The sequence below is a fragment of the Eriocheir sinensis genome, unplaced genomic scaffold (assembly GCF_024679095.1).
Source record: "Eriocheir sinensis breed Jianghai 21 unplaced genomic scaffold, ASM2467909v1 Scaffold441, whole genome shotgun sequence".
Classification (NCBI taxonomy): domain Eukaryota; kingdom Metazoa; phylum Arthropoda; class Malacostraca; order Decapoda; family Varunidae; genus Eriocheir; species Eriocheir sinensis.
The window spans coordinates 36,104-50,000 of NW_026111767.1; the positions used below are offsets into that span (position 1 = coordinate 36,104).

Consider the following 13,897-nt stretch of genomic DNA (forward strand, 5'->3'; position numbering starts at 1 on the left):
ACATGATGAAGTAAGAGACGTAACAGCTCAGATGCTGAAAGAAGTCTGCCACGACGTGACTGTGGAACCCATGCTGCTCCCTCTGCAAGGCGAACACCTCGCCAGACGCACCGCTAATGTTTCGAACGAAGCACGAGTGGATGTTAGCGCCAGAGGGTTTTGGACTCGTGGACAAAGGGCATACTTTGATATAAGGATCTTTGATTGCCACAGAGACCTGACCCTTGATGCAGCCCACAGAAGAAACGAACAAGAGAAGAACAGAGCATATGAAGAAAGAATACAGAATGTGGACCAGCTCCTTCACCCCGGTAGTATTCACGACGGCAGGAGGGATGGGACCAAGGGCGCAGTCTATGCAAGACTCGCCGAAACACTGGCGGATAAGAAATAACAGACAAGAAGCAGTGTGGTCGCCTGGATAAGATGCAGGCTGTCCTTCTCCCTCCTGAGGTCAGCCTTGGTCTGCCTGAGAGGAACCAGGTCACCTGCACCCAAAACCACCCGCATTGCTGACCTGGACTTTGAGGCGACGGTGGTTGATAGTCGTATCAACCACAAGCTCTGTTAGCTTAAAAATAAAATGTTCAGTAAAGTTTGTAATATTAAATAAAGATGGTTGTCGGCCACAGTCATTGGCGGGGTGGGGCCAATGAATTGCTTTGTGAAAGGATATGAGAAAATATACCGCTCACAACGCAACTCTAATAGATGGAGGCCCGTTTCAAAAAAAAAAAAAAAAAGTAGTAGTAGTAGTAGTAGTAGTGGCAGCAGTAGTACCTTCTGTTATCGGTCCCAGCATGTCCTCGACACACCCGCAGATGTGAGGATGCGATTCCAAGGCGAGACCGAGGTGGTCGAGAACAACCTGTACGAGACCGTGGAGAACATTCGCGGGACCGAGGTGGTCGAGAACAGCCTGTACGAGACCTTGGACAACACCCGCAGGACCGAGGTGGTCGAGAACAGCCTGTACGAGACCTTGGACAACACCCGCCGGACCGAGGTGGTCGAGAACAGCCTGTACGAGACCTTGGACAACACCCGCAGGACCGAGGTGGTCGAGAACAGCCTGTACGAGACCGTGGAGAACATTCGCGGGACCGAGGTGGTCGAGAACAGCCTGTACGAGACCGTGGAGAACATTCGCGGGACCGAGGTGGTCGAGAACAGCCTGTACGAGACCGTGGAGAACATTCGTGGGACCGAGGTGGTCGAGAACAGCCTGTACGAGACCGTGGAGAACATTCGTGGGACCGAGGTGGTCGAGAACAGCCTGTACGAGACCTTGGACAACACCCGCAGGACCGAGGTGGTCGAGAACAGCCTGTACGAGCCCTTGGACAACACTCGCAGGACCGAGGTGGTCGAGAACAGCCTGTACGAGCCCTTTGAAAACGTGAGGAAGCCGCGGTGAGGAAGAAGGAAATGGAAGAGGAGGAGGAAGATGAGGAGCAAGCGTGAAAACATGGGAGGGCAGGCAACAAAAAGCCTGCTGGTTCATCACGAGGCTGCCTGCTTTAGCGACATGTGAATCAGCTCGTCAGCCAATTGAGAGACCTGCGCCACAGACTGAAGCACTTTTGTACGCACGCGCGGGCACTTCGAGCTCGCCCCTGACGCAGCAAAGTGACGACCAGTGCGATCTTGGAAGGAAATTATCGCTTTCGAGCAAACTACTTCTGCTGGAAAGCTGTTCCAGTGGCGGACGGGTCTTCGAAAAATAACTCCTGCCGATATCTGTGGGGTGGGCGAGGCGACGCACCCCCGGCGTATGCCCCCATTGATTGGCAGACTGCTGCATCGTTTGAAGGAAGGAAGGAAGGAAGGGAAGAGAGAAAGAAGAAGAAGAAGAAGAAGAAGAAGAAGAAGAAGAAGAAGAAGAAGAAGAAGAAGAAGAAGAAGAAGAAGAAGAAGAAGAAGAAGAAGAAGAAGAAGAAGAAGACGGAGAAGATGAAGAAGAAGAAGAAGTATACGAAGAAGGGGGGGAGGAGGAGAATGGGGAGATTTATAACGACGTTGCTTGCCTTGCTGGTTCAAAACGTTAGGCGGGGACTGGAGGGGACACGAAACAGATTGACACGTGTGTACGCGGCCATGGGGACGATGAGGGGCTGACGCGTGCTGAGAATGATGGCGAGAAGGGAAGATAATAATAATAATAAGAAGAAGAAAAGACCAAGTAGCCACGGTTAGTACAGCCAGTGGGTTTAAATCCATGACGGGTGTATTAAATAAAGGAAGATGAGGGTTTGACCGGCATTATAACAGCCAATGATATAGTTTATAAAATAGCCTGTATGACATATGTATTATATGTGAATATTCTTTGATGTGAATATATGAGTATGATGCCCTATGACAGGGATGTGACTATGTGACATGAATATGTATATGGTATGATTAATTAATTAAGAACATAATATGAATATGATGTGATTTTTTAAATATGACATGAATATAATATATGATGTGGGTATGGATACGAATAACATATATAACTATGAATATAAACATGTAACATGGATGTGAAGATGGAATAGATGGATAGATGGAAAAGATATGAATAAATTGTATGAATAAAAATAAGATTGGGTGATATGATGTGAGTAAGGAATGAATGTGAATACCACCCTATGACTGGGGTGTGGCAGGCTGTTATCAATATGAATGTGATGTGGCTATAATGAGGATATGACATGACATGAACACGATGAAAAACATATTACATGATGTGACTATGAATGTGTTATGCTGTGTGAAGGTGAATTTGAATATGATGGGACAAATATGATATCTATCTATATGTATTACATGATATGACGCCAATATTGCAACAGCCTTCAAGAAACGGCAAAGGACTATTTCCCGTGTTTCTTTACCTCTCTCTCTCAGCCACTTGACTTGTAAATCACACTTGAATGATATAAAATGAAAGCTTCCAGACTTATAGACGTGGTCTGTGGTGTCAAGAGATATTTTGGATACTGACTCAACCATATTTATTTTCCATCAGTGATTCCTTACTTTTCAAGAGGAGAGTATCCAGACACCTCTCCTCTTGAAACTGACCTCTCTTTTGGCCACTCCTCTTAACTCTTTTAATAGGATCAGTAATTGGCGGGCTTTTTTTTTCATTATTGTTTTATCTTTTTTTTTGCCCTTGAGTTGTTTCCTTTACTGTTGAAAAAAAAATATTAAGGGGCAGGGCACTGATAACAAAGGTCGGTTTTATAAGACTTTTTCGGTTCTCACATCAGCAGGGCACTGATAACAAAGGTCGGTTTTATAAGACTTTTTCGGTTCTCACATCAGCAGGGCACTGATAACAAAGGTCGGTTTTATAAGACTTTTTCGGTTCTCACATCAGCAGGGCACTGATAACAAAGGTCGGTTTTATAAGACTTTTTCGGTTCTCACATCAGCAGGGCACTGATAACAAAGGTCGGTTTTATAAGACTTTTTCGGTTCTCACATCAGCAGGGCACTGATAACAAAGGTTGGTTTTATAAGACTTTCGGTTTTCACATCGATTATTTCTAAAGGCCAAAGAGGGATCAGACGGGTTCTAATGAGCGTTTTGGGGGGGTTCATAGTACAGAGGAAGGGTCAAACTCCCACCAAGGTCATAAAACTACTCCGGGAAATGCCCAAACCTCCTACGAAAGGCTTGTCAAATAGTTGTTTCTTTAGGTTCAGGGTACATGCAGAAGAACGGTCAAACTGCCACCAGGTTCATAAAACTACTCCTGGAAATGCCCAAAACTCCCACGAAAGGCTTGTCAAATAGGTGTAGCCTACTTGGGTGATGATATATGTTTTAAATGCGGCCCCAAAGAGTGATAGATATATTGCGCATACGTTTTGCTCTGAAAAAGGGGCGCGCCACATTTCCTACGACGCATTTCCTGACATGTTGCGTGGACTGCTGTGAGGGGCGGGGCCCCTCACAAACACTGAGAGACACTTTACGCATACGTATTGGTCCGAAAAAGGGCTCGGCATGTTTCCTACGACGCAGTTCCTGACATGCTGCGTGGGACTGCTGCACACACACAAATACACACACACACACACACACACACACACACACACACACACGCAGGTAAATTCTAATCCATCATAAAATAGTTGTCAGGTATAACGTCTGGTTTACTAAGACATGTTTATTATTATTTTCGTGGTTTGTTCAGTTTATAGGAAAGATTGCTGCGAAGGTTACCACGCATGCCGTGTGTGTGTGTGTGTGTGTGTGTGTGTGAGAGAGAGAGAGAGAGAGAGAGAGAGAGAGAGAGGATTTGTGAATATAACTCCTTCGTCTCTCTCTCTCTCTCTTTCATAAGGAGTGCCACGTCATCTGTCGATTCTTTTTCATAATGATTCTTTGTTATAAGGATTTTCATGGGATTGTTTTTTATAGGGATTTTCATAGGACTTTCTCAAAAAGGATGGTTATAGGAATTTCTCATAAGGATATCATTGGATTTTTTGCCAAAGAATTTTGTAGGATTCTTTTCCCTAAGAATTTCATAGGATTTTTTTTAAATAGGGATTTTCATAGGATCCTTTTTCATAAGGTTTCTGTGTGATATTTTTTCATGAGTATTTTCACAGATTATTTTCTGAAGGATTTTCATAGGATTCTTTTTGATAAATATTTCATGGGATTTTTTCATAAAGATTTTCATAGGATTCTTTTTTATAAGGATTTCATGGATTTTTTCATAAAGATTTTCATAGGATTTGTCGTATATTGTTGGTTCTTGGTGACGTAAAGAACTGATCAAGGGGAGAAGATACGGAAAATACGTGAAATACAGCGAATACGAGAACTACGAGAGGCAGTCACGTACGAAATACCACACTCCTTGAGAGAGAGAGAGAGAGAGAGAGAGAGAGAGAGAGAGAGAGAGAGAGAGCATTTTCCTTGTCTCTACTCTTCACTTCAGTACGTCAAACTAGGACTCTCTCTAGCCAAAGCTGTCTGTATGTTAACCAATGTGTGGCTGAGGAGAAAGTGGAGGAGAAAGCTGTAAACGAGGAGATAATTCAAAAGGAGGATGAGGAGGAGGAATAGGAAGAAGAGGGAGTACGAGACGAGTAAGAGGAAGGTAAATAAAAGGAGGTTGTTATGAAGAACTTAAAGGAGGAGGAGGAGGAGGAGGAGGAGGCCAATATTCACGACAAAAAAAAAGACAAACTGTGAGAACTCTGATACGTTTAAGAGCTCTCCCTCCCTCCCTCCCTTGGCCATTTCCTTAAGACAAAAATAGTGCTGTAGGGAAGAATTCGAGACCAGGCACATTGACTTAGATATTACGGGATTACTTAGAAGGATGTCAAGTATCAGACTCCCCTTACGACTGTCTTCCAAGGCCCCAGAACAGATTAACAGGGTTGCACGAGTGGTCTTCCCGGTGAAGGTGCAGAAGTCAGGTAAAACTATCACCAGGATCACCAAACAGTCCTTTAAACACCGACTACTTCCACGAGAGGCCAGGATACATTTAGGGATACGGGCCGAAGTCTAGCAGAGTCACTTTACATCCTCTATTTCTATTTCCGTACACCCGCCACACCCCTTGTGTCTAGTGAGGACACGGATGCGGGCGTCGGTATATCTCTAAAGTCTGTATTGCCCGACTCACCAACTATTTCCAGTGGCCAGAAAGAGATCAGTGGAGTTCTAATGAGTGCTTTTCCAGGTTCATGGCATAGAAGAAGGCTCAAACTACTGGAAATGCCATAAAACTACCCCTGGAAATGCCCCAAACTCCTACGAAAGGTCAACCTGTTTTAGATTATGCTCCAAAGTTTTACTCAGCGATGTCCGGAGAGTTTGTAGAGTGGGGGGCATGACGCGTGAACACCGGGGTAAAAATAGTCGTAGGAGAACCACAGGAAGCGACTGCGGATATTATGTGACAATAACGGTGAGAGTCGTCTGTTCTCTGTGTGTGTGTGCGTGTGTGTGTTTGTGTGTGTGTACAATAAAAGGAGACGGATTAGAAATGAAAGAGAAAGAAGGTGAAAAAAATGGAGGAAAAGTACCAGTAAATGATGCTTCCAAGAAGTGCGCTGAACAAAAAAATAATATTCCCATTATAGAAAAAACAAAACAAAAAGAAACAGAAAAACAGAAGAAGAAAAAAACGATAAAAGGGCAAGAGTCGTCTGGTGTGTGTGTGTGTGTGGTGTGTGTGTGTGTGTGTGTGTGTGTGTGTGTGTGTGTGTGTGTGTTTACAGGAAAAGGAGACAGATTAGAGAACAAAGAGAAAGAAGGAAAAATAATGAAAGAAAGTTGAAGTACGTTTCAGTAAATGATGTTTCCAAGAAGTGCGCTAAACAAAACAAAAATCCCATTATAGAAAAAAAAAGTCAGCTTGATATAGACTCCCTCTTGTGCTTTTTTTTAATGGAATGAAGATGAGAAAGCGCCAGAAGGGAGATTGTGCTGGCTTAAAAATGAACGTGACTTCCTCTTCTTATCTTCCTCGGGGTCGGTTCTCGTCAACTTTGGGTGACATGAACGTAAAGGATCAAATATTGGATCAAATGAATGTAGAGGGTTAAGTGAACGTGTTGCAACTTTCCTTCTTGAGCTCGATTGTAAGAAATATTTGATTATATGAACGTAGACGATCACATGCTGCATCAAACGAACTTTAGGGCCAAAAGAACGTGGTCTTGTGTTCGATTCTAGGGAACATTGGGTTATATAAACTTAGAGATAGTAGGGGCTCCAGGACATCGCGGAAAAAGATTAAACTGGATTGATTAAAGGCTCTGTGTGTGTGTGTGTGTGTGTGTGTGTGTGTGTGTGTGTGTGTGTGTGTGTGTGTGTGTGTGTGTGTGTGTGTGTGTGTGTTTTCAGGGAATGGAGACGGATTAGAGCACAAAAAGAAAGAAAAAGAAAACATAGAAGGAAAAAACAAATGACCATTGTATTATTTAGAAAAGAGTGCAAAAAAAATATCACCAACCAAAGTGAACTTCATTTAGATTTTAGACTCCCCCCTTGGGATTATTAATTACTCAATATACCACGGAGAGAAGATTACATAGGACTGAGTGAGGGGGGTTGTCGTAATCTCCTGTCCGTGCAGATATGATGAAGCGAATAGTGCTTTCCTCTTTTCTTCGCGCTGAGTCACAGAAAATGGCAGGAAGAAAAGGAAAGAAAATACTCGAGAAATTGCTTGAAACAGTGACTCACAACCTTCTTTGTCCCGTTCCCTTCGCCAGTCACTCCTTCACCTGTGGGCCCTTTTTTTTACAGCAAAGGAGACAGTTCAAGGGCATAAAAAAGAAAACAATAATGAAGAAAAAAAAAGCCCGCTACACACTGTTCCTAAAAAGAGTTAAGAGGAACGAAGCAGGTTAATCAGGGAATATCGCGGGCCACTCACGACCACCCAAGGGCCAAATTTGTGACGTGGGCCGTGAGTTTGACACCCTGGCACCCTTAGCTAGTGCAGAGACATTCTAGCACTTAAGTATTCAGTTTTAAGGATTGTGTACAGTAGTATGAATATCGTCACCCTCATAAAATAATCGCCTGAGTCATTTTTCATAGATTTCCAGGTTAATGTCTACATCAATTTTTCATCATGTGACGCCCTTTTTTTTTAGCGCGGAGTTTTTCTGTCTGTTTTCTTCTTTTTTTCTTTTTAGCGCGGAGTTTTTCTGTCTGTTTTCTTCTTTTTTTCTTTTTAGCGCGGAGTTTTTCTGTCTGTTTTCTTCTTTTTTCTTTTTAGCGCGGAGTTTTTCTGTATGTTTTTTTTTTATTTTTAGCGCGGTTTTTTTATGTCTGTTTTCTTTTTTTCTTTTTAGCGCGGAGTTTTTCTGTCTGTTTTCTTCTTTTTTTCTTTTTAGCGCGGAGTTTTTCTGTCTGTTTTCTTCTTTTTTCTTTTTAGCGCGGAGTTTTTCTGTCTGTTTTCTTCTTTTTTCTTTTTAGCGCGGTGTTTTTCTGTCTGTTTTCTTCTTTTTTTTCTTTTTAGCGCGGAGTTTTTCTGTCTGTTTTCTTCTTTTCTTCTTTTTAGCGCGGAGTCTTTCTGTCTGTTTTCTTCTTTTTTCTTTTTAGCGCGGAGTTTTTCTGTCTGTTTTCTTCTTTTTTCTTTTTAGCGCGGTGTTTTTCTGTCTGTTTTCTTCTTTTTTCTTTTTAGCGCGGTGTTTTTCTGTCTGTTTTCTTCTTTTTTCTTTTTAGCGCGGAGTTTTTCTGTCTGTTTTCTTCTTTTTTCTTTTTAGCGCGGAGTTTTTCTGTCTGTTTTCTTCTTTTTTCTTTTTAGCGCGGTGTTTTTCTGTCTTTTCTATTTTTTTCTTTTTAGCGCGGTGTTTTTCTGTCTTTTCTATTTTTTTTCTTTTTAGCGCGGTGTTTTTCTGTCTGTTTTCTTCTTTTTTCTTTTTAGCGCGGTATTTTTCCGTCTTTTCTATTTTATTCTTTTTAGCGCGGTGTTTTTCTGTCTGTTTTCTTCTTTTTTTCTTTTTAGCGCGGTGTTTTTCTGTCTTTTCTATTTTTTTTCTTTTTAGCGCGGAGTTTTTCTGTCTTTTCTATTTTTTTCTTTTTAGCGCGGAGTTTTTCTGTCTTTTCTATTTTTTTCTTTTTAGCGCGGTGTTTTTCTGTCTTTTCTTTTTTTTCATTTTTAGCGCTGTGTTTTTGTATTTTCTTTTTTTCCTTTTTTCAGTGCGGCGTTTTTTCATTTTTCATTTTTCTTTTCTTTTTTTCTTCTGCCTTCGTCATTCAGGGTTTGAGATTTGGCCTTTTCATTTCTGTCTAAATCTTAAGCCAAATGAAATAATGAGTTCTTTTGCGATTTCCTGAACAGTAGAAAACAATGACTTGGGCGGTTTGTTTACGAAGGTGACGATATTATTCTGAGCTGCATGTCTCCTAATTCCACTATAATAAATTTGAAAATAATTAGAATCTCTATGGACCCCTGCTTGGGAACCACGGGCTTAGGAGGACTGAGGGAAAGCGTCTCTCTCTCTCTCTCTCTCTCTCTCTCTCTCTCTCTCTCTCTCTCTCTCTCTCTGGCACACCAAAAAAATTGTATAAATGGGAATAACATACAAAAAAAACGCGTTAAAACAAAAACAGAAAAACACATCGCTAAAAAAAAAGAAAAAAAGAACGCTCAAAAAAGAAAAAGAAAAAGAAAGAAGAAAGAAACGCCAATAAGAGAAACAGAAACAGAAAGCAAAGAGTAAAACACTACACTAAAAAAAAAGACAAAACAACAGAAAAAAGAAACAAGAAAAAGAAAACACCAAGAAGAAATAGAGAAAAAAAACAGAAAACAAACAAATATACCGCACTAAAAAAATGAAAAAAATAGAAAAAAGAAAGACGAAAAAAACGGCCGAGATGAAATACAGAAAAAAAACAGAAAACAGAAACAGAAAACACAGCGCTAAAAAAGAAAAAAAAAGAAAAAAAAGACATGAAATAGAACAGAAAAAACAGAAAACAAATAGAAAAACACCGCTCAAAAAAAATGGCCGAGAACAAATAGAGAAAAAACAAAACAAACAGAAAAACACCGCGCTAAAAAGAAAAAAAACAGAAGCAAAAAGAAAAAAAAAGAAAAAAAAAATGTCAAGAATAGAGAAAAAACAGAAAACAAACAGAAAAACACAGCTCAAAAAAAATGGCCGAGAAGAAAGAGAAAAAAACAAAACAAACACCGCGCTAAAAAGAAAAAAACAGAAGCAAAAACAAAATACCCCGCTAAAAGAAAATGCCAAGAATAGAGAAAAAAAACAGAAAACAAACAGAAAAACAGCGCACCAAAAAAAACCCAAAAAAAAGAAAGAGGGAAACAACTGACGAGAAGAAATAGAGAAAAAAAGAACAGAAAACAGAGAAAAACACCGTGCTAAAAAAAATAGCGCTAAAAAGAAAAAAAACGAAAAACAAACTGAAAAACACCGCGCTAAAAAAAATTAATAGAAGAAAAAACACCGAGAATAGAGAAAAAAACAGAAAACAAACAGAAAAACACCGCGCTAAAAAATGTGATAGAAGAAAAAAACACCGAGAATAGAAAAAACCCCGGAAAACAAACAGAAAAACACCGCGTTAAAAAAAGTGATAGAAGAAAAACATGGAAACATGGAAACATGGAAACATGGACTAGCAGGCAGCAGAAAGCCTGTTGGCTCATCACTAGGCTGCCTGCGTTCAGTGATTCAATCAATCCGTTTGCCATAGGAATGGCTTGCAGGGAAGGATTAAAGCACTTGTGTACCTACTCTTGGGAACGTTCAGCTCACTCCCGTTGCAGTAAAGTGGCGATCAATGCGTTTCTTGAAGGAGTTGATGGTCTCTGTGCTAACCACTTCTGCAGGAAGGCTGTTCCAGTGGCGAACAATTCCATTCGAAAAATAACTCCTGCCGATGTCGGTACTGCATCGCTTTGCTTGAATTGTTTTTCCGTTGTTTCTTGTTCTCAGGTTAGTTTGTAGCGTGAAGAGTTTGGAGTGATCAACGTTGCTGAGCTTGTTCAGGTACTTAAAGACTTGTATCATGTCTCCCCGCAGTCGTCTCTTTTCCAACGTGAAGAGGTTGAGTAGCTCGAGTCGTTCTTCATAGGGTTTCGTCCTCAGTGATGGTATCATCTTCGTGGCGCGGCGCTGTAGTCTCTCAAGTAATTCAATGTCTTTCCTGTAATTAGGAGAACAGAATTGCACGGCGTATTCCAGGTGGGGCCCTACCAGCGAATTATACAAGGATAACATAACTCCCGGCGTCTTGTATTCGAAGTTCCTCGATATGAACCCAAGCATTGTATTGACTTTCTTACAGGCGGACTTGCAGTGTTTTGTTTGTTTCAAGTCACTGCTGATGGTGACCCCAAGGTCTCTTTCCTCTTGCACAACATGTAGTGGTTTGCCACCCATGTGGTATATGTGGTTGCTGTTTCTGGATCCGATATGCATTACTTTACATTTGGTAGTGTTGAAGGACATCTGCCATTTTTCTGACCACCGAGTGATCTGGTCCAGGTCTCTCTGGATAATTTCGCAGTCTGCCGTCGTGAGGGCCTTCCCACCCACTTTTGTGTCGTCGGCAAATTTTGAAAGATTGGATTTTAATCCTAGTTCTAGGTCGTTGATATATATGATGAAAAGTATGGGTCCCAGCACTGACCCCTGTGGCACTCCACTTGTGACCGGGAGCCACTCGGAGGCCTGTCCGTTGAGTACAACTCGTTGTTTTCTTTCAGTTAGCCAGTCTTTGATCCACGCTGTCAGATCGTCGCCTAATCCTGCCGACTTAAGTTTCTTGAGGAGTCTTTCATGTGGCACTTTGTCAAAGGCTTTCTGAAAGTCTAGATATATAACATCACTGGGGATATGATTATCCCAGTTTTCATAGATACCTTGGAAGAAGTCTAATAAATTGGTTAAGCATGAGCGCTTGTTCCTAAAACCGTGCTGAGCATCGGAAATGATGTTGTTGTCTTCAAGGAACCTAACGAGTTTGTCTCTGATGATCTTCTCGAGGATTTCTTCCGCCACTGAGGTCAAGCTGATTGGTCTGTAGTTTAGGGCCACACTTTTGTCTCCCTTTTTGTTGATCGGTGTTACGTTCGCTTGTTTCCAATCTTTTGGGACTTTGTTTTGTTGTAGTGACAGATTGTAGATGGCGGTGAGTGGCTTGAGGATTTGCTGCTTGAGCTCCTTGAGCAGCCTGGGTGACAAGTCGTGGGGTCCGGTAGACTTGTATGTCTCGAGTTTGTCTAGGTACTTTTTCACATCCCGTTCGTCGATTGTGCCAATTTCTAGGGGAGTGATTCCCATCGGTGGGGAAGGGCTCTCGGGTACGGACTGGGTATTCTCGACCGTGAACACAGACGCGAAGTTCCTGTTTAGGATTTCGACCATTTGTCTACTGTCCTATGTTAGTACGTCACTTTAATCTTTTAGGTGACCGATATTGCTTTTTGTCTTCTTTTTGGTTCTTATATACGTGAAGAACTTTTTCGGGTTGGACTTGGCTTCGCGTGCAATTTGTTTTTCATTGTCGCGTTTACGCTGGCGAATGAGTGTTCTGCAAGCTCTGAGGCTTTGATGGTACTGTTCGCGTGCCTCGTCAGTGCTGTTTTCCTTTAGCAAGTTGTATTTTCTCTTCTTCAAATTAATCGCCCGTCGAACTTGGGTAGTCATCTATGGCGTGCCTGTGGCATTAGTTGTTCTCCTTGTCTTCATGGGAACAGTCGTTCCCTCTACCTCCAGGAGTTTGTTATTAAAGCCGTTCCACGCGCCGTCCACCGGAGTGAGGTTCATGGGTTCCGAAGATGTCTAGGTTAGCAGCTCACGAACGAAGTTAAAATTGGCTTTTTTGTAGTCTGGAATTTTGGACGTGTTTTTGGTGAGTTCATGGTCTGTTCTGATCTTTAGGCGAATTAGGTGATGGTCGCAGCCATCCAGTTTTTCGCCGACTTGACATTCACGTGTGAGATCTGAATCACTTACGAGTACTAGGTCTAATATGTTATTTTCCCTTGTCGGTTGGGTAACAATCTGAGTAAGAAAAGTATCCTCTAACATTTCGAGCAATCTGTTACCCTCCCGATCTCCAATCATCGTGGTCCAGTCAATGTTGGAACAGTTAAAGTCCCCGATAATGACTTACTGTTTGTTTTATGTTACGGTGTGAATTTCCTCGTACAGCGCTTCGTCGTCCGCTGCTTGTTGCTTTGGAGTTCTGTAAACGGTTCCAATCGTTATTTTGTTGTGCTTGCTAGTCTCTAGTTCAACATATACAGTGTCATATTTCTCTGAGTCTCCTTTGGTTATTTCCACGGCAGGGTATTTGTTCTTGACGTAACAGATAACACCTCCTCCTTTCTTGTGAAGTCTGTTTTTGTAGAAGCTCTCGTATTCCGGAATTGAGAATTCGGTCATTAGGTGGTCAGACGTGGCCCACGTTTCGGTGATGGCAATCACGTCCGGACTTTCTACGTCAACGTAGGCAAGTAACTCATCCCGTTTGGGTATTAAGCTCCGCGCGTTGGTGTATAGGACAGAAATGTCCTTCTTGACTTCAACGCTTCGAGACACAGTAGTCTGGTGTCTGCGTGTGCTTTCTGTTGGGGGCGTTGGTGTATGATGGGCGGTCTCTACTGGTTGGTTGTTTACGATACTTTGGTGCCCCTCCCATGCTCGGAGTTAATTGAGTACAAAAGTACCTCCTCGTTCAGCAGCCTACCAAGCCGTGCTGAGCCAATCGCATTGAGGTGAAGACCGTCAGGACGGAAAAGGTCGGGGATATCATAGAAATGATCCCACTGACTTGCGAACGAAACTTCCTCGTCCTGGCAGAGGTGCTTCAATCTGCTGTTGATGTTCGACGCCTTTCTGTGGAAGCCTGTGAAGGCGTTGATTCTCGGAAGAATCCCGGAGACAATGATGTGGCGTGACTTTTCCTTGAAACGGAGGATTACTCGTCGGTAGTCAGCTATAATTTCCTCCGTGGGCATTGTTTGAACGTTGTTCGTGCCAGCGTGCAAAACAAAGAGTGTGTCCTGCTCCGTGCGGTCTGAGACGAGGTCTGCCGCTTCTTCTATATCTTGTAGTTTTGCACCAGGAATACAGTAGCGTCTTCTGTTTATGATACTTCGTCCACAGAACTCAGTCAGTTATTCTCTAACAATGCTGTCACCCACCAGTTTTATGTTAACCTTGGTGTTGATCCTTGATCCGTTGAAGTGTGATCCGTCTTCACAGGAGACGGCTGGGAGGATGGTCTTCCGTCTACGCCTGCAAGCTAGGAAGGAGGAGGAGGAGGAGGAGGAGGAGGAAGAAGGAGGTGAAGAGAAGGAAGAAGAAGAAGGAGAAGAAGCAGGAGAAGAAGAAGAAGGAGATGATGATGATGATGATGATGATGATG

General features: G+C 42.3%; 1 protein-coding gene across 8 annotated transcripts; it reads left to right on the forward strand.

Annotated features, from left to right (window-relative positions):
* The first annotated feature begins 739 nt into the window (after positions 1–739).
* On the forward strand, positions 740–1,918 carry LOC126992326 (uncharacterized). Of its 8 annotated transcripts, XR_007746478.1 has the most exons (5): positions 745–853; positions 905–955; positions 1,007–1,057; positions 1,262–1,312; positions 1,364–1,918. XR_007746478.1 is itself a non-coding variant. In XM_050850999.1 (4 exons), the coding sequence occupies exons 1-4, from the start codon at positions 830–832 to the stop codon at positions 1,415–1,417; spliced, it is 333 nt and encodes a 110-aa protein (XP_050706956.1). In that variant the 5' UTR covers positions 751–829; the 3' UTR covers positions 1,418–1,918. The 8 variants fall into 8 exon arrangements, 2 of the variants coding, with proteins under 2 accessions (XP_050706956.1, XP_050706957.1); XR_007746479.1 differs by lacking the exon at positions 1,262–1,312; XR_007746477.1 differs by lacking the exons at positions 905–955; positions 1,007–1,057 and adding an exon at positions 1,058–1,108 and having other exon boundaries at positions 746–853.
* The last annotated feature ends 11,979 nt before the right edge of the window (positions 1,919–13,897 follow it).